The sequence below is a fragment of the Mus caroli genome, unplaced genomic scaffold, assembly GCF_978045245.1.
Source record: "Mus caroli unplaced genomic scaffold, Mus_caroli_1 scaffold_20, whole genome shotgun sequence".
NCBI lineage: Eukaryota > Metazoa > Chordata > Mammalia > Rodentia > Muridae > Mus > Mus caroli.
In genome coordinates, this window is record NW_028227275.1 from 21619030 (window position 1) to 21640466 (window position 21437).

General features: G+C 37.6%; 1 protein-coding gene across 3 annotated transcripts in view; it reads left to right on the plus strand.

Moving 5' to 3' along the window:
• The first annotated feature begins 3091 nt into the window (after positions 1-3091).
• Positions 3092-21437, plus strand: part of LOC147000134 (cytochrome P450 2C40-like) — a 53413-nt gene continuing 35067 nt past the window's right edge. The window contains exons 1-5 of one of the 3 annotated variants that reach the window (XM_085834147.1): positions 3092-3305; positions 8155-8269; positions 8497-8646; positions 12132-12292; positions 13408-13584. In XM_085834147.1, coding sequence (XP_085690273.1) covers positions 3138-3305; positions 8155-8269; positions 8497-8646; positions 12132-12292; positions 13408-13584 — 771 coding nt within the window. In that variant the 5' untranslated portion in view covers positions 3092-3137. Of the gene's footprint in view, positions 3306-8106; positions 8270-8496; positions 8647-12131; positions 12293-13407; positions 13585-21437 lie in introns of those variants that run through there. The other 2 variants (XM_085834150.1, XM_085834149.1) reach the window with 2 other exon arrangements.

The following is a 21437-nucleotide window of genomic DNA, read 5'->3' on the forward strand; positions in this document are numbered from 1 at the left end:
GTCTGGAAGTAGCAACTAGTAATTAAAAGCTGCCAGAAATAGGAAACTGGGTATCGTTATACGTATGTCCCCTATAAGATGAAACACCATACAGCCAAGAGTACATACTAGACTTGATGGGTTAAGAAAGAGAAGACAAGGTTGGTGATATGAGAAGTAGGGAAGGAGGAAGTCATAATCTAATGTACAAAATTTAAATAATTAAGAAATATATTAACGATTTCCATGGTTAAATGGGTATGCTGTTTTCACTCTAGGAAATAAAAAGTTTGTACAAATTCTCATTGTAAGAAATGGATAAATGGAGAAGGAGCACCCATTCTTCTGGATGTAAAATAATTCTGCTTTTTAAAGAAATATACTGAGCATGTTTCTTCAATATAAATTGTTCATAAGTGGGGAATTTTAGAGCAAAATGTGTCAGTCACAAATTACTGCTTATTCTGTTATAGGTAATGGATATCTCCGAAATGTTGGGTCACTAATGTTGTATAAATTATAAAAAGCAAACTGTTATAAAATGCATGTTTTAAATCATGAGCATGTTATTGAGCAACTCTTTATTTATTTTGATTCTTAATGAATATAGTCATTATTGAAGTTTAGGACAAATTCAGCACTGTAGACTGATACAATTGAATGGAATATATTCATTCAGATAAAGGTATGGGACACATTGGTATGGCCTAGAGCCCCAATCTAATCACTGGAGTAACCAGTTTTGTCAAGGTTTTGAATCACTAAGGACCAGATTCTCATCTTCATATGTAAAAAAAAGTGCCACAGTAATGAAATTAGAACAGATATAAAGAAATAAGAGAATAACATGTGATAGAACCACGTCAATAACTCTTAATAGAATGTGATATAAGCAAGTATCAAGAAGAGAACTTCTTATACTGAGCACATTTTTGTGTACCTACTTAGTCTAATCTGAGCCAATATAATGATATCTTTATGGAAGGAGACTTTCCCTGAACAATGCCATTACTGCTCAAATTATAAATGTCATTCTTCTGGAATTTAAGTACTGGAAATGTATGCCTCTACTTGTTTAATTCTGCATACTTTGGTCATTTTATAGTACAATTTTGATATCCATAGAACATACATTTCCATTAATGCTTCACATTTAACAAATCTTCATTATATTGGACAAACTATTTATGATTATTATCAATGAAATAATTACGTGAACACAAGGAATGTCTCTGAAGTGTTTCAAATTCTAGAAGATAATCTTTCTCAAGAATTTTCATTTATTGTCATCTGCTCGGTTATGCTGAGATAGCCTCATTTCTTACATGATGATAAGTGGAGAATCCTAATAACTGTAAAGCCAGTGGGAATATCTGTAACTACAAGGTAATCACATTGAATTCTAAATTCTTCCAGCCATGTGTTGTGAAACATTTATAGTCCTTCTTTTACAGTGATGACAATATAAAGGATAAAAAAAGGAGGGAAAGAAGGAAGAAAGAATGAGAGAAAGAGAGAGAAAGAGAAAGCAAGCAAGGAAGTAAGAAAGAATGCAAGATGAAAGAAAGAAAGAAAGAAAGAAAGAAAGAAAGAAAGAAAGAAAGAAAGAAAGAAAGAAAGAAAGAAAGAAAGAAAGCATGGAAGGAAGGAAGAAAGCCAGCATGGAAGGAAGGAAGGAAGGAAAGAAGGAAGGAAGGAAGGAAAAGAAAGAAAGAAGGATAAGCCTAGGTCTTCCATTGAATTTCACAGTGGCAAAAGACATATAGCTTATCCTAGATATCAACTTAATATGTTTTCTTACTAAAATGTGTGTTACTAATGTAAGTCATTTTTGTCTTTTTTCTTAGCTGTGTTGCTCAAAGCATATATGAAAGTTTTATTGCATTTATAATTAAAGCATATGTCCATATGTTTATATTAGCAAGAACCAATTTAAATACACAGTTAAACATGCATGTACCAGAGACCTGGGAGGTGAGAGAATCTCAGAACTTAAATGTAGGGACAGTAGATGAAATTCCCGACAGTAAGGGGAGGGAACTTATAGAGCCCACCTCCAGCAGGAAGACAGGGCATCAAATGAGGGAGAGGGGGGCCATCCCACTGTTACAACTGTGACCCATAATTGTTCTTGTCTGAAAGAATTACAGGGATAGAAATGGAGAGAATCCTGAGGAAAGAAGGTCCAGCCACAGGCCCAAATTGGGATCCAGCTCAAGGGGAGGTCCCAAGGCCTGACACTATTACTGAGGCTATGGAACCCTCACAAAAAGGGACCTAGAATGGCCGCACTCCAGAAGACCCAACAGGCAGCTGAAAGAGTCAGATGCAGATATTTGTACCCAACCAATGGGCAGAAGCAGCTGACCCCTGATGTTGAATTAGGGAAGGCTGAAATAATCTGAGCAGAAGGGCAATCCAGGAGGACAAGCAGTTTCATTTAATCTGAATCCCCTAGATCTCTCCACCAAATAGACCACCGAACACTGGACCACCAAACAGCATACACAAAGTGATATGAGGGCTTCAGCCCACATATATTAGAGAACTGCTGTGTCTGTGTTCACTCAGAGATGATGCACCTAACCCTCAAGGGACTGGAGACCCCAGGGAGTTTAGAGGTCAGGTGGGGTGGAGGTGAGGATATCCACATGGAGACAGGGGTGGGGAGGAGGTATGGGATGTGGGTTATCAGAGGGTGGATGGGGGGGGGGGTAAAATATGGACTGTAAAAAATAAAATAATTAATTTAAAAAAGATGAATGAAAAAAACCCATGTGTTAGAAAGTGAATAAGGAAATTATATATGTTGTTTTTGATAAAGAAGAGAAGAAGAAATTGACATAATTTTAGTACAATCTCATAACTTTTACAAATTAACTCAAGTGTATTTCAAGTTTTGAATGATTATTATTTATCAGCCTTACTTGTCACAACTCAACAAAATTAAGCCCAAAAGCCTTACAGGCACTCTACAAAAATGACAATGTTAAAAGTGCTTGTTTTTTCTTATCATTGAGACAAAGTCCATTTGGAAGAGAGTTAAACAGTAACTAGTTGATTGCACAAAGATGCCCAAACACAAAATATTGATTTATTAATGCTGTATAAAGTGTCTGGAGTGTTTGATCATACCTGTGTCAGTAAGAAGGGTCTCCATGGATCCGTTTGTAGTCTTGGTGCTTTGTCTGTCCTTTCTGCTCCTCCTTTCATTGTGGAGACAGAGATCTGCAAGAGGGAACCTTCCTCCTGGCCCCACTCCTCTCCCAATTATTGGAAATTACCACCTGATAGATATGAAGGACATTGGGCAGTGCCTTGCCAATGTAAGTATGCTTATGTCCTTCAGGTACATTTCAAATTAAGATAGAACTCTTGTTACTTTCATAAAATTCTATTAGTGGAGGTAATATTGTGGAAATGAATATGATGTAAAATACTGGAAAGTTCAATATTTTTTTTCTGACATTTGCCTCTAGTTCTGATCAGGAAATTAGTAATGCTCTAAGTTTCAGATTGAAGACCCTGAAATGTAGGTAATTATATAAATTTTTTTTAAACAAATGCGGTAATTATATACTATTTTTACACACATTTTCTATTATTTTGTGTTGTTGGTCCTCCGAGCCGGCGGTGACAGGATCAACACAGACACCAAGTCGGGTTCACGTAACAAAGTCTTTACTTCAGGTTTTTCCCTTACAGCTCTCTTCTCCAGCAGCCTCTTCTTCTATTCCTTCTTTCTCTCTTGCAGCTTTACTTACAACTCTCTCTTACAACAGTCTCTCTTACTACCACTAACTTCTACTTAGGGCAAGGCATAAAACAACTCCTATAACAACAGCTTCTCTTACTACTACTTCTACTCATGGCAATGGCTAAAACTCCTATTACAACAGCTTCTCTTACTCTACTTCTACTCAAGGCAAGGGCTAAAACTATTCCTATTACAACAGCTTCTCTTCTACTACTTCTACTTAGGGAAGGGCTAAACCCTATCCTCTCACCGACTAACCTCATCTAGATCCACCCCACCTCATCCAATCAGAATTCACACATCCTCCAGGCATGAGCTCAGGTCGGTCACCCATAGGCTGACAGGTCCGGATCACGAGGAACAGTCCAGTCTGTCAGGCAGCCCATGCATGCTTTTTCACTGTGCATGCTTGGGCAAGGCAGTAAACAAGTGGGCTTCACAGGGCCTGTGGCCGCACACACTTCCTGCATCTCCCCCTTGTTGTTTTATTAGTAGCTCTGGGATCATCATCTGTCTTAGGTTTCCCCCATCTGTGCCACATCCTTACCCATCATGGGAGTGAGGAACTCACTTTCGCCATCCTGTCTTAAGTTGGAATACACACGTGAGGGTCTTACCCGTCATTGATTACTGATCCAGCATGTTCAGCCAACATTGGGGGGATGTTCCTGTTTCCAAGGCTGCCATAGCCTGCACCAAGGCTCGTTTATCAGCCCTGTGCCACCTTCACATACATGCCATTCACCAAAGCATTCCTCCACACACAACAGACAGCAGGAGCGCTGAAAAGCCCACCTCTCCTTAATTTTTAAAGAATCCCACAGTTCCCTGGATGATCTCCATCCATTGCTTTGCAGTTGCAATGTCCACACGAGTGTTGTTCACAGCAACAGTCGATGCTTGCAATTCCTTCATCTTTGTGTCGAGATCATGACTCCAATTTCTTAGCAGAATTGCACCAATTGCATGTGACAGCTCTGGAAAATTCTGATACTGACAGAGGTTGCACACATTCCTGACATATGAGTAATGCAGGAAGCAAATACTAACTGCTCCAAAATATTCATCTGTTCCGGCAACCAATCCACTCTTTGGTTAACCATAAGGATACCAGCTTTCAAATTTGTATTCCAGTGGAGCTGAAGCCCCAATTTCCTCTTTTCAGTCCCCTTGAAGGGAAGCTAGCATGATGACTAGGCAAAAGCAAAATTTGAGCAATTCTATCTCCAGGGGAAATAGCAGACACCCCTCTGGGGGAGGAAACCATGAACTTATTTTTGTGAACACCATATTACTTTCAAAACACAGAAGTACATAAAGAAAAACCTTTTATTCAAACTTGGCTATATTCTGTTCTATACCCCCATACCATACTGCCTTCTGATCCCTGCCTGTTCACTAAATGTCTTTTCCATATCTTTCAATGCTTACTAAAATACAGATTTTGTAGAAATAAATTTGTAACATATTTACATAGAACATTCATGTGCATACCTAAGAACTTTGAGTGTTTTTATCTTACACAAAACAATGTTCCCTTTCATATTGTTGTTTTCCTTCTAATACTATTGGCTAGTCCTCCCATCCACTATATAAGACCATCTTTTCTCTTTTTCTTTCATTTAAAGCATTTTCTTTTAATGGCTCAAGTTTACTCCTTCAATTTTTGTACAACCTTCCAATCCAGGGGTTCATGATACCGTTGCCCCTGTTGGTCCTAAAATACTGGGAAGTCCCCCGCAATGGCGGGCACAATTTTCCAGACTTTTGCATGAAGACTACTCTTTCCCCTTTTGTCTCCCTCATCTTTATAGGGTGGAGGGAAAGGCCACAGAGGGGCTGATGATTTGGGCGGCCTACCGTGCCTCAAACTCCAACGGAACATCCGACTACAGATGTCACTGTTGCTATCTGTCCCATCACTGTCACTAGTAGACCCTTCAGAGCTAGATTCCTTCTTCTCTTTCTTATATTTGGTTTGTTGTCTAAGCTGTTTAGGTTTTCGGCGGCTAGCCTGAGAAGCAATCTCCTTAGCCTCCTCAAGTGCTGTTGCTCCTTCCTCTATTTCAGCATTGTACTTTCCACAGTCATCCCCCAAGCATGCCCTGACCAAGATCCAGATGGCTAACATTTTTACTATCATTTTAGTCGCGGTTGAACCCATATGATTTAAATTCTCTCTGTCTCTGTATCTGAGATCCTTAGTGCTCCGTCCCCTTTTTTCCGGGAAACCTATCAGGCCTATGCTTTCTTTAGTTGCTGAAATTCCCTTCGTCTCTATTCCTGAGAACCTTAATGCTTTGTCCCTCTTTTCCCGGGAACCTTACCTTCATCTCTATACCTGAGATCCTTAATGTTTCGTCCCTTTTTTTCCCTGGAATCTTACAGGCCTGTGCTTTCTTTAAATACCATTGCTTACCAAAATTTCCTTACTGCTGTTTACTCAAATTTCCTACCATTGTTTACTAAGGTTTCCTTACCTCTCTTTACTAAAATTTCCTACCATTTTTTACTAAGGTTTCCTTACCTCGGTTTACCAAAATTTCCCTACTGCTGTTTACGAAGGTTTCCTTACTGCTGTGTACTAAAATTTCCTACTGCTGTTTACTAAGGTTTCCTTACCTCTGTTTACTAAAATTCCCTACTGCTGTTTACTAAGGTTTCCTTACCTCTGTTTACCAAAATATTTCCTACCACTGTTTACCAAAAGTTTTCCTACTACTGTTTACCAAAATTTTTCTACCACTGTTTACCAAAAATTTTCTTAGTGCTGTTTACCAAAATTTTTCCTATCGCTGTTTTTACCAAAATTTCCTTACCTCTACTTACTAAAATATTCTTACTTACCATTGCCGACTGACATGATGAGTTCCCCATATGGGCCACCACTTTTCATTGGTCCTCCAAGCCAGAGGTGGCGATAGGAACAAAACAGACACCAAGTCGGGTTCACGCAACAAAGTCTTTACTTCAGGTTTTTTCCCTTACAGCTCTCTTCCCCAGCAGCCTCTTCTTCTATTCCTTCCTTCTTTTTTGCAGCTTTACTTACAACTCTCTCTTACAACAGTTTCTCTTACTACCACTAGCTTCTACTTAGGGCAAGGCATAAAATAACTCCTATAACAACAGCTTCTCTTACTACTACTTCTACTCATGGCAATGGCTAAAACTTCTATTACAACAGCTTCTCTTACTCTACTTCTACTCAAGGCAAGGGCTAAAACTATTCCTATTACAACAGCTTCTCTTCTACTACTTCTACTTAGGGCAAGGGCTAAACCCTATCCTCCAGCCGACTGACCCCATCTAGCTCTAACCCACCTCATCCAATCAGAATTCACACATGATCCAGGCATGAGCTCAGGTGGGTCACAGACAGGCTGACAGGACTGGATCACAAGGAACAGTCCAGCCTGGCAGGCAACCCGCGCATGCTTTTTCACTGTGCATGCTCAGGCAAGGAAGTAAACAAGTGGGTTTCATGGGGCTTGTGGCCGCACCTGCTTCCAGCAATTTTGACTGAAGTGAAGAGTAGGGAATATTTCATAAAATGAATCTGAATTTTAGTGATGCATTTTTCTTGGATTTGACATTAATTTTGTACTCTGAAGAATTTATTGTTGTCTGAATTGAAGTAAATACAATGTGCATGAGCTCATACATGAAATAAAAAGCATAGTGGGAGTTTGCATCTGTCGTATTTTCCCAATAACCTTTTATTCCATTCATAGCCTGTGACTTGGACCTAGGATGCTGTTTAGCAAGAATGTGGTTTTTCTGTGATGCTTCATAATATGGTACACTTTGCATGATACCTACTCTACGTACATTTGTAGCAATAGATAAGAATGGAAATCAAAATTTGTGGTAATCTAAGGTTTTAGTTTTCTAGTGTTTATCACAGGGCTCTCTTAGGTTTCACAAGGAGTGTTCCCAGCTGGTTCTGCAGCATTCTTCTGACAATTGAAATCCATTTCAGTATGATGTTATCATGAGAGTGATGCTCAAGTATCCAATAATGAATAAGCAGGGTGTCAAATTCAAGTGTACTTATTTTCAATAGAATCCTGTAAATAAATGTGGATATTTTACTTCAGTATCTTGTGTACTATGAAGAACAGATCAGATCTTAGTGTGATAAATCTTTGGTTTTAGTGTGTCAACAGCCTGAAAGATTTTCTGGCATACTGTAAGCCATGAATACATGATAATCATTATAATGTACAGAATTATATAGACTTTCAACTGAGGTTTTCTGACTAAAAATATTATAATCCAATAAGATAATTAAACTGAATAGATTGACTCTATTGAAAATACAATGACTTTTTTGTTGTTTACTAATATTTATGTTTGCTATTTCTTTCCAGTTTTCTAAAACGTATGGCCCTGTGTTCACTCTGTATTTTGGTTCATAGCCTACTGTGATATTACATGGTTATGAGGCAATGAAAGAAGCCCTCATTGACCATGGAGAAGAGTTCTCTGGAAGAGGAAGGTTTCTGTTTTTTGACAAAGTTTCTAAAGGAAAGGGTAAGTGTGTGTGTATGTGTGTGTGTGTGTGTGTGTGTGTGTGTGTGTTTGTGTGTGTGTGTGTGTGTGTGTGCTTATGTGTATACTGGGCAATTTCCAGAGCAAGCTGAAAGGTGGAGAGTAGAGGTCATGCTTGCTTGTCAGGCATAGGTTTGGACTCTATAAAGCTGCCTCTTGTTAGCTCCTTTTGTGTCTGGGATTTCCAGTGTCTGTTCAAATTTCTTTAGGCATTAGTTTTAGCTGTGGAAATGTATGGAAAGCCACAAGGGTCTTCACAATCAATACCTTGAGGAACTTAGGCTTGGGAAAAAGGACAATTGAGAACAAAGTGCAAGAGGAAGCACAGTGGCTCATGAAGGAACTGAAGAAAACAAATGGTAAGTGCAGGTCAGATTCTCCTTTTATATCTTGGCCTATGCATGGCTGTGTATGAGTCATGTTGTTTCTAACTTTTTCTAAAAATATTTTTCTAATTAGATGTCATGAGTATAGGTACCATGATAATTTTAGTGCGTTATAAACCATAAGTTCCCCTAATCACAAATGTCATTTGTTCTTTGAATACCAGAATGAGAGGGTGGTTATCAGAGATAATGGTTACCATGTAAAATTAAGGAGCATAGACCATGTAGTACTGGTTTTCTTTCTTTCTCTTTCTCTCTCTCACTCCCCTTCCTTTCTTCTTTCCTTCTTTCCTTCCTCCCTCCCTCCCTTCTTTCCTTCCTTCCTTCCTCTCTCTTTCTCTTTGTCTCTCTCTCTCTCCCCCCTCTCTTTCTTTCTTTTTTCTTTCTTTGTTTATTTCTCTCTCACTCTCTCTTTGTCTGTCTCTATCTCTCTTTTCCTTTCTTTCTTTCTTTCTTTCTTTCTTTCTTTCTTTCTTTCTTTCTTCCTTTCTTCCTTCCTTCTTTCCTTCCTTTTTTCCTTCCTTCCTTCCTTCCTCCCTCCCTTTCTTTCTTTCTTTCTTTCTTTCTTTCTTTCTTTCTTTCTTTCTTTCTTTCTTTCTTTCTTTCTTTCTGGTAATGGATAACACTTCTTCACTGAAGTTTCTAATTGTCCTTATATAATCTTGTTTATAGTTCTCAGTAACGGTAGTGTGATGGATTATTTTAATTTCTCAACTGATTGCAATAGATTTTTATCAATTATTATATCTCTGATTTTAGCATGATTTCAACAAGTTATTATTATTTCTTTTTACATAGCATTTCATATTTTTATTTATAAACTTTTCTAAAACACACTTCAACACATATAGTCAAAATTTACGCACATATGAAAACTAGTAAAATAATTCCTTTAAAAAACTCAAAACTGTTTCATTGACTCTAGTATTTTCCTATTGGTTTTCAGTTGTTGGAGTCATATTCACCTTTACAGGTTTTTGGTATGAGAAAGTTGCTGGCTGTTACTTTGATAGCACACTTGATGCTACTCACCTAGTGCTTTTAAAGAAAGAATATTATATTTTATATTTAAATTTCTGTATGAAAAGTTTTAGCACTTTTACTTCTAAATACAGTAAATCACATACAATCAGATTTTCCATGTGAAAGGTATGCTCACAAGAAGTAATCTCAAAGTACTTCAGTTCACCCTCATTCCTTAAAAGAATGTGATATCTTAGTATATTGAAAGGTGTTAAAATCCTTATAGAGCATTAGTAATCTCAAGGAATTCCACATATTTAAGTGTTCATCTTTGTTAACTCATGTGACCTTTGTTTGAAGGTACACAATTTAAGATCACCTTCAGCACAACATCACAATTTTGATCCTTTGATCACAGAAATTTCACTACTGAAATCATTCTCTCATATATTATTGTTTTTGTTTCTGTCATAAAATAACTGGCTTACAAGTTATAGCCACCATTGAGGGAACCAATGCAGGACCTCAAAGAAGGAACCTGGGAGAATTAACTGCAACAGAAAACATGAAGGATAGCTTCTCAGTCACCTATTCCACTTGTCTTTCTCACTTTCATTTTCCTACTGCCTAGAATCACATGCCTAAGACTCACATTGCCTACAGTGGGTTTAGCTAATGTCCCTATCATCAGCAATGAAGGAAGAGAACAGAGAGACATGACCTCAGAATAGTTTCCAGGAGCAATTACTCAACTGAGGTTCCTTCTTTTGAGTTGACTGTAATTTGTGTCAGCTTGACTAAACTACTTGACAAACACTGATTATTTATTTTTCTGACATGTAAAATAAATCACATGACTAATAGGATGCACACATTATAAACATATTTGTAATATAATATATTGATACTTACTTGATATAAAATACCCACACATTTAGGTTTTGCTTAAATATATTAAATGGGATGTTTGGCCATGATGAATATTTACTTTCTTTTTTATTGGATATTTTATTTATTTATATTTCAAATGATATCCCCTTACCTGGTTTCCCCTCTGGAAACCCCCTATTCCATTGCCCCTCCCTTTGCTTCTGTGAAGATGCTCCCCAACCATAATATTGAATATTTACCTTCTTTTCAGTGAATGTTATTGTTGCAATTGTACTAGGTGCTGGGTCTAAATTATTCATATATTTTTGTAATTGTAGTATATGCATTTTGGTTTGCTTGCCATTACAGTATTTTCCTCGTCAATTTTTCCTATTATTCATAGTTACCACACAATTTTCCTTTATTATAATTGGTTCAAAATGGATATTACAATAGCATATGTATTTCATAGATAGTAAAATTCAGTGTTTGACAGATGAACATGCAAAAAGGAAAGGGTTCATTTGTCTTATAATAGTGTTTTTTTCACCTTATGTAGACATTAAAAATAAATTCCCTTATACCACTTATTCATATAAGTGGATGATGAAATATTTACATACCATAAATTCTGTACATTCTTTCAAAAATCAAAAGAAAAAGGGAAAGGTAACAAATGAGACTGTGACAGCAATACAAAAATAAAAATAAATAAATAAAAAGGGAAAGAGTTCTACGTATCTTGAAGGAGATATATCATGCAGATATATCATGCAGATTTTTGAGGGACACAAGTCTTCATCAGGTGATCAGAACATATCTCTAAGAAACATGCCATAAAAATCATATCAAAGAGATCTACGTTAAATTTGAATTTTCTATAAAATGTTTGGTATAAGAAAAGGAACAAGTTTATGGGAGTGAGAAATTGAGTGTGAAAATATGTAAGTGATATAATCTAAGGTTGTCATTGTGTATCAAAGGGAGAATGTATGGAATTTAACAACAAAATGAAGACAGTGATATTGATGCAATTTTTGAAAAGATAGATGCAACTTAGCTTTGAAGTGTAAAACTGAAAACTTTTCTCCATTCTCAGTTAGAAGTGCAACACTTATGTGCAAACACTGAAGTGTCTTAATATGCTACACCTAATACAAAAAAATCTATTAGTGTGAATGGTCCATGAATAAGCATAGAGACCTCCTGGAAATCCACACATACACTGGTGTTTGGATGTTTATTGCATGTTTCTTTCGGAACACTCATGTGGGACACACTTTGGTCACATTTATATGGTTATAAAAATAAAGATGTTATTGTGGTCATTCTTTAAACTTTGGTTCTGAATAATATATGCTGAAGTAATTGGTAATTTTTAGGATGTTATGCTACTTAAATTAAGATCCTTGAATGTGGCAGTAGATACATTAACTAGTGAGAATGAAAACTAAGTCAGATTTAATGTCAGGATGATCACCATTCTTCAGCAGGTAAGTACCTAGCGGTTAAGTATATTCATAATTAAATTACTTGTTACAATTTCAAAAGTACCTTATCATGTTAACAAGGGCAAATATATGTGTTTATTTTTAAAGAATTTTACAATTGTTTCAAATTTTCAGGTTCACCCTGTGATCCCCAATTCATCATAGGATGTGCTCCCTGCAATGTCATCTGCTCCATTGTTTTCCAGAATCGTTTTGATTATAAGGATAAGGATTTTCTTAGCTTGATAGGAAAAGTGAATGAATGCACTGAAAATTTGTGCTCTCCTGGGTGTCAGGTAAAGCCAAGGTCTTCTATTTGTGAAAAGACATGTAACATCTTTCTTTCTCACAGATTCAAATCAATAGAGACTTGTCAGACAAGTACTTCAATTCTGAGTATCATATGCAGAGAGTATCTGAAATGGAGTTTGTAAACCTCAGCTATATAAGCATTAAAACTAAGGGGCAAATGCCAAAACAGTTCAAGCCTGTTATCTGCTTATCCATAAATATTCTCAATGACTACTACAGAATTGTGTGTAAAATAATTCCATTCACTTCTACAAGTGTGGGTAGTCACATATACGCCATTCTCCTACTATGGAAATTCCTTTCCTACTTTAAAACAATTAAACACATTTTCATCATAGTACTAGGCAAGAATACCTCAGTATAGAAATAACATTCTGTCATATAATGAAGAGTATTAATGGAAATGAAAGCTTTCAGGAGAACTGAGTAGTTACAGTTGTTTGATGGGATTGCTGAGATAATTGTTGACAAGAGGAAAGGTCAAAATGAGAACATGAATGTTTTAATATTGTGTGGACCATGTACATACTCACAGAATTGTCCTAGCCTGAACTGTTGTCGACTGCACACTGCAAATAAAATGATTGTGTGATCATGCAGACATTATAAAGTGATACGGTATGCTCTTGATTTCAGGGCATCTTGAAGCCCCACATACATCTAAATAGGTTTTACACTTCAGAAACAGGTAGATAGGAATGAAGCTCAGGCATTATATTTCTTTTATAAATCAGGTCACCCCAAAATTTAACCTGCTATTATCACCTTAAAAGTGTGAGAGTTAATAATCTATATCAGATGGTTATTCAAACTTGTAGAACAGAGTTTATTTGAATCATTTTGTAACTAACATGAACATTGTTTACACTCAAATGATATGTGAGTGTGGAGAATTTTTTTATGATCTTTGTTCATTTTGCAGAAATTTGTTCATCAAATCTATTAGAATGGAGAATTATTATATATGTAAATGACCTAAGGTGAATTTCATTCATATCTTGATCTATCAATGGAAACAATCATGCATTGTTAGGAATATGTCTTAATTACTTCATTACAGCATATTTATTTAGTAAATTCTGTCTTTTTTTTTTTGTAGATTTTCAATGCAGTCCCTATTCTTATTGATTATTGTCCAGGAAGTCATAACAAATTTTTTAAAAATGAAACATGGATTAAGAACTATGTTTTGGAGAAAATAAATGAACATGAAGAATCATTGGATGTTGCAAATCCTCGGGACTTCATTGATTACTTCCTAATTCAAAGACGTCAGGTAAAGGGTTAATACATAATAGTAAAATTATGGACTTTGTCATGGACTGTAGAGTTCATTGAATACTTACTGAGTTACAAATGATGTTTAAAATCATGCAAGTATCATTTTAAAAACAATTTATTTTTTATTACATCTGTGGGAATGGCGGAGAGAAATAGAGTGATTTTGTGTGTTCTTTAAATTTTTTTCTTTTATTAATTAATTATGTTTTTCACACTCCATATTTTATTTCCTGCCCTGGCCATCTTCTAATTGTTCCTCATCCCCATTCCACTGTCTCCCGAGGATATCCACACCCCCCACCCCATCATATCTCTAAAGTCCTGAGGTCATCCAGAGGGTTGGGTGCATCTTCCCTGACTGAATTAAGACCCAGCTATCCTCTACTGTATATGTGTTAGGGTCCTCATATCAATGGGTGTATGCTCCCTCGTTGGTGGTCCAGTGTCTTAGAGATCTCAAGCATCCAGGCTAATTGAGACTTCTGGTCCTCCTACAGGTTCATGCTCCTCCTCTGCTTCTTCCAGCTTTTCCCTAATTCAACCACATGAGTCAGCAGCTAATGTCCATTGGTTGGGTGCAAATATCTGCATCTGATTGTTTTAGCTGCTCCTTGGATCATTCAGAGGATAGTCATAATAGGTCCCTTTTTGTGAACGCTCCATAGTCTCAGTAATAGTGTCTGTCCTTGGGACTTCCCCTTGAGCTGGATCCTACTTTGGGACTGTTACTGGACCTTGGTTTCCTCAGAGTCCTCTCAATTACATCCCTGAAGTTCTTCCAGACAGGGACAACTATGGGTCAGAGTTTTTGAATGTGGGATGGCAACCCCCTACCTCTCTTGATGCCCTATATTTCTGCTGGAGGTGGGCTCTACAAGTTCCTTCTCCCTACTGTAGGGCATTTCATCTAAGGTTTCTTCCTTTGAGTCCTGAGATTTGCTCACCTCCCAGGTCTCTGCTATAGAGGGCATTTGTTAATTTGAGCACATTGCCCTATTTTTTGAATTAAAAGAAAAAATAAACTTAGAATAGTCAAGCAGAAAAAATAATAAGACAAATGGCAGAAAAAATGAAATAAATTACAACTTGACTATACATCATAACTAATTCTGTATTAAAATAAACATTTTCAGCATCATTTTCTATTGTGTGGATCAATTTTATATTCTATGTATTTAAAAAGATATGGAGTCTTTACCAACAATAAACCCTATAGAGTTTTTTTTTTTTTTACTTTTTACTTATTTTTAATTTTTACACTCCATATTACATTACCTACCCCTCCATCCACCCTCCAAGTGCTCCACATCTCACACCTCCTCTGTACCCCACTGTCTCCATATGGATGCCCTCATGCCCTACCCCACCTGACCTCTAATTTCCCTGGTGTCTCCAGTCTCTTGAGGGTTGGGTGCATCATCTTTGAATGAACACAGACAATTGTCTACTCTATGTGTGTTTGCGGCCTAATATCAGGTGTTGTATATGGCCTTTTTGGTGGTCCAGTGTTTGAACAATCTCAGGGGTCCAAATTAATTGAGACTGCTGGTCCTTCTACAGGGTCACCCTTCTCCTCAGCTTCTTTCAGTCTTCCCTAATTCAACAACAGGGGTCTGCTGCTTTTGTTTATTGATTGGGTGCAAATATCTGCATCTTACTCTTTCAGCTGCTTGTTGGGTCTTTTGAAGGGTGGGCATGATAGATCCCTTTTTGTGAGCACTCCATAGCTTCAGTAATAGAGTGAGGTCTTGGGGCCTCCCCTTTAGCTGAACCCTATAGATGTTTTTAAATGGATGACTGTGTTGTACTATTGGAAAGAATTGATGAATGAAATTTCTGAGAATAATTTTTGATGAATTTGCCCTAGTGCGGTTAAAGATAGGTATCTATTGGCTTTGCTGTCAGGATTAACTACTGGCATTGTGTAATTTAGGAAAAAGACAGTTTTCCCACAATTTCTTTGACACTCTAATTTACAAAACAATTGATCACATTCAGGTTTGCTGTTAGCTGTAAATTCTGGTGCAGTGTTACAGTTCTCCATTAATGAAGCTATTTAAACACTATTTAAAAATCCAGCACTGTGTGTCCCTTGACTATGCTCCATGTTTTTCAAGACTTCTTGGCCAATATGCATCCTTTAAACTTCCATATAAATTTTAAGATAGGTTGTCAATTTCTGTAAGGAGGTCAGTGAGTATTCATTCATACAGAGATTGCCCTTTTATGTATGTTGATTTTCATTTAGTTTTTATTATTAATCTTTTTTCACTGTCCAGTCATTATCCCCATCTAGGTCTGCCCTCTGACTGTTCAAAATATACCTCTTCTCCTGTCTCTAATAGGATCTTCCTATCCTGAACTCACCACCCCACTGGAACTTCCCACTCCTTGGGGGCTCAGGTCTCTGGAGGCTTAGATGCATCTTCTCTCACTGAGGTCAGACCAGGCAATTCTCTGCTGTATATTTCTCAGGGGCCTCAGATCAGCTAGTGTATGCTGCATGGTTGGTGGCTCAGTGTCGAGAGATTAGGGACATCCCCTTATTGGGGATCCAGGTTAGTTCACAGTGCTGGACTTCCTATGGGATCGCCCTCATCCTCAGTCAGCTTCTTCCACCATTTCCCTAATTCAACTTCAATGGTCCCCAACTTCAGTCCATTGTTTGGATGCAAGTATGCACCTCTGTCTATGTCAGGTGCTTGTTGAGCTTCTCAATGGGCAGCCATGCAAGGCTCCTATCTGTAAGTACACCATAGTGGAAGTAATTGTGTCAGGCCTTGTAGTACAATGGATCCCAAAGTGGGCCTGTCACTGGACTTCCTTTCCCTCATGTTCTTCTCCATTTTTGTCTGTGCAGTTCTTTTAGAAATGAACAAACCTGGGTCCCTTATTGTGACTGTGGGAAGGCTATTCCATCACTCCACTTGATATTCTGTCTTTCTACTGGAGGTAGACGCTAAAAGATTCTTCTCACTGCAGGGCCTTCTGTTCAGGATTCTGCCCTTTGAGTACCGAGAGTCTCTCACCTCCCAAGTCTTTGGTACATATTTGAGGATACCATACCTCTTACATCCTGAGGTTTCTGGCTCTCAGGGCTCCTGTCTTACTCCCCATCTGAATACATGATCATGTTCCCGTTTTCCTGTTTCTGTGCCCTCTCCCAGATCCCTTCCTCCTTCTGCCCTCTCCCAAACCCTGTGATTGTTTTCTTCTCTCTACTATGTGATACTGAGTTATCCTCACTTGTTCCCTTTGGCTTGTCAATCTTCTTGAGTTCTGAGAATGTTATCCTGGATCTTCTGTACTTTTTTGGTTAATATCTTTCTGCCCTTTGGTAATTCAGGCTAAGGGTTTATATTTCTTGTTGATTTTCTCAAAAACCAGCTCCTGGTTTCATTGATTCTTTGTATACTTCTCTTGTTTCTACTTGGCTGATTTCAGTCCTGAGTTTGATTATTTTTTGCTGTCTACTACCTTGTGTGCATTTCCTTCTTTTTATTTTAGAGCTTTCAGATGGGCTCGTAAGTTGCTAGCTGATGATGCCCTCTCCAATTTTTTTAATGAAGGTCCTCAGAGCTGTCAATTTTCCTCTTAGCACTGATTACGTTGTATCCCATAATCTTGGGTATGCTGTGCCTTCATTTTCATTAAATTCTAAAAAGCCTTTAATTCTTTCTTTATTTCTTCCCTGACCAAGTTATCTTTCAATAGAGATTTATTCAGTTTCCACATGTGTGGATTTTCTGTTTGTTGTTATTGAAGACCAGTTTATTCCTTGGTGATTTGATAATGTGCATGGGATTATTTCAACCTTCTTGTATTGGTTGAGGCTCTTTTTATGTCCAATTATATGGCCAGTTTTGAAGAAGGTACCATGAGATGCTGAGAACTTATATTCTTTTGTTTTAGTGTGAAATGTTCTATATGTATCTGTTAAATAAAGTTAGCTCTTCACTTCTGTTAGTTTCACTGTGTCTTTTTTTTTAGTTTCTGTTTCCATGTTCTGTTTATTGGTGAGAGTGGAGAGTTGAAGTCTCCCATAATCATTGTGTGAGGTTCAGTGTTTGCCTTGAGCTTTAGTAATATTTCTTTTACAGTTATAGGGGTTCTTGTAATTGGGGCATAGAAGTTCAGACTTGAGAGTTCATCTTGGTAGATGTTTCCTTTGAGGTATGTGAAGTGTCCTTTCTTTTGCTTATAACTCTTGGTTGAAAGTCAATTTTATGTGATATTAGATGAGTACTATTTCATTGTGTAAATGTACTACAGTTTCTATATTCTTTACTCTGTTGAGGTACATCTAGGTTGTTTCAAGCTTATGAATATTATAAATAACACTGCTATGAACATAGTGGAGTATGTATACTTTCTATATGTTGGAGAATCTTTTTGGTATATGCCCAGGAGTGTTATAGCTGTGTCCTCAGTTAGAACTGTTTTCAATTTTCTGAGGAACCACCAGAATGATTTCAAGAGTGGTTGTACCAGCTTGTAATCCCACCAACAATAGAGAAGTGCTGCTCTTTCTCCACATCGTCACCAGCATCTGCTGTCATCTCAGTTTTTGATTTTAGACATTCTGACTGGTACAAGGTGTAATCTCAGGGTTGCTTTGATTTGCATTTCCATGATGACTACAGGTTTTGCATATTCCTTTAAGTGCTTCTAAGTTATTTGAGATTCCACAGTTGAAAATTCTTTGTTTATCTCTGTACCCAACTTTAATAGGGTTATTTGGTTCTCTGGAGTCTAACTTCTTGAGTTCTTTGTATATTTTGTATGTTAGCCCTCTAGTGGATGTAGTGTTGGTAAAGATTTTTCCCAATCTGTGGATTCTTGTTTTTTTCCTATTGAAAGTGTTCTTCACCTTACAAAAGCTTTTCAATTTTATGGGTTTCCATTTGTCAATTCTTGATCTTAGAACAAGCCATTGGTGTTCTGGTCAAGAAAATGTCCCCTGTACCAAAGTGTTCAAGGTTCTTTTCTACTTTCTCTTTTATTGGATTCAGCATATCTGGTTTTATGTGGAGGTCCTTGATCCACATGGACTTAGCTTTGTACATGGAGATAAGAACAGGTCTATTTGCATTCTTCTACATGCTGACCACCAGTTGAACCAGCACCATTTGTTAAAAATGCTGTCTCTTTCCACTGGATGGTTTTGGATCCTTTGTCAATGATCAAGCGACCATAGGTGTGTGGATTCATTTCTGGGTCTTCAATTCTATTTCATTCATCTAACTTTCTGTCTGTGTACCAATACCATTGTATTATTATCACTATTTTCTGTTGTTTAGCTTAAGGTCAAGAATGCTGATTCCTTCAGAAGTTCTTTTATTGTTGAGAATGGTTTTTCATATACTGGGATTTTTGTTGTTCCAGATAAATTTGTGAATTGCACTTTCTTCCTCTGTGAAGAATTGAGTTGGAGTTTTGATAGGGATGGCACTGAATATGTAGATGGCTTTTGATAAGATGGCCATTTTTACTATTTTAATTCTGCTGATCCATTAGCATGGGAGTTCTTTCCCTCATCTGAGGTCTTCTTCCATTTATTTCTTCAAAGACTTGAATTTTTGTCAACAGACAAAACATACAGTAACTGAAAACTTGTTTGGTTTGAGTCACACCAAGATATTTCATAGTATTTGTGACTATTGTAGAGGGGTCTTTTCTGTAATTTCTTTCTTATTCTGTTTATCCTTTGAGTAGTGGGAAGATACTCTTTTGTTTGAGTTAATTTTGTATCCAGCCTCTGTGCTGAAGTGATTTATCAGCTATAGGAGTTCTCTTGTGGCATTTTTGGGTCACTTAATATGCTATCATATTATCTTCAAATAGTGAAATCTTGCCTTCCTCCTTTCCAGTTTGTCACCCTTTGACCTCTTTCTGTTCTCTACGTGCTCTGGCTAGAACATCAAGTATTATATTGACTAGATAGAGGGAGAGTGGATGGCTTTGTCTTGCCCTTGATTTTAGTGGAATTGTTTTAAGTTTCTCTCATTTCAGTTTGATGTTATGCACGGCTTGCCCTATATTGCACTTATATTTAGGTATGTACATTGAATTCCTATTCTCTACAATACTTTTACCATGAAGGTGTTGTTTTTGTTGTTGTTTTTGTCAAAGACTTTTTCAGCATCTAATAAGAAGATAATGTGTTTTTTCCTTTGAGTTTGTTTATATAGTAGATTATGTTGATGGGTTTTCATATATCGAAACATCCCTGCATCCCTAGAATGATAACTACTTGATCATGGTGAATGATCATTTTGATGTGTTCTTTGATTCAGTTTACAAGAATTTTTTTTAATTAGGTAATTTCCTCAATTACATTTCCAATGCTATCCAAAAAGTCCCCAATACACTCCCCCCCCCAGTCCCCCACCCGCCCACCCCCACCCCTTGGCCCTGGCATTCCCTGTCCTGGGGCATATAAAGTTTGCAAGTCCAATGGGCCTCTCTTTCCAGTGATGGCCTACTAGGCCATCTTTTGATGCAAATGCAGCTAGAGACAAGAGCTCTGGGGTACTGGTTAGTTCATAATAATGATCCACCTATGGGGTTGCAGTTCCCTTTAGCTCCTTGGGTACTTTCTCTAGCTCCTCCATTGGGGGCCCTGTGATCCATCCAATAGCTGACTGTGAGCATCCACTTCTGTGTTTGCTAGGCCCCGGCATTGTCTCACAAGAGACAGCTATATCTAGGTCCTTTCAGCAAAATCTTGCTAGTGTATGCAATGGTGTCAGCGTTTGGAAGCTGATTATGGGATGGATCCCTGGATATGGCAGTCTTTAGATGGTCCATCCTTTCTTCACAGCTCCAAACTTTATCTCTGTAACTCTTTCCATGGGTGTTTTGTTCCCAATTCCAAGAAGGGGCACAGTGTCCACACTTTGGTCTTCGTTCTTCTTGAGTTTCATGCATTTAACAAATTGTATCTTATATCTTGGGTATCCTAAGTTTTGGGGCTAATATCCACTTATCAGTGAGTACATATTGTGTGAGTTCCTTTGTGAATATGTTACCTCACTCAGAATGATGCCCTCTAGATCCATCCATTTGCCTAGGAAGTTCATAAATTCGTTCCTTTTAATAGCTGAGTAGTACTCGATTGTGTAAATTTACCACATTTTCTGTATCCATTCCTCTGTTGAGGGGCATCTGGGTTCTTTCCAGCTTCTGGCTATTATAAATAAGGCTGCTATTAACATAGTGGAGCATGTGTCCTTCTTACCGGTTGGAACATCTTCTGGATATATGCCCAGGAGAGGTATTGCTGGATCCTCTGGTAGTATTATGTCCAATTTTCTGAGGAACCGCCAAACTGATTTCCAGAGTGGTTGTAACAGCTTGCAATCCCACCAACAATGAAGGAGTGTTCCTCTTTCTCCACATCCTCGCCAGCATCTGCTGTCACCTGAATTTTTGATCTTAGCCATTCTGACTGGTGTGAGGTGGAATCTCAGGGTTGTTTTGATTTGCATTTCCCTGATGATTAAGGATGTTGAACATTTTTTCAGGTGCTTCTCTGCCATTCGGTATTCCTCAGGTGAGAATTCTTTGTTCAGTTCTGAGCCCCATTTTTTAACGGGGTTATTTGATTTTCTGGAGTCCACCTTCTTGAGTTCCTTATATATATTGGATATTAGTCCCCTATCTGATTTGGGATAGGTAAAGATCCTTTCCCAATCTGTTGGTGGTCTTTTTGTTTTATTGACGGTGTCTTTTGCCTTGCAGAAGCTTTGCAACTTTATCAGGTCCCATTTATTGATTCTCAATCTTACAGCGCAAGCCTTTGCTGTTCTATTCAGGAATTTTTCCCTTGTACCCATATCTTCGAGG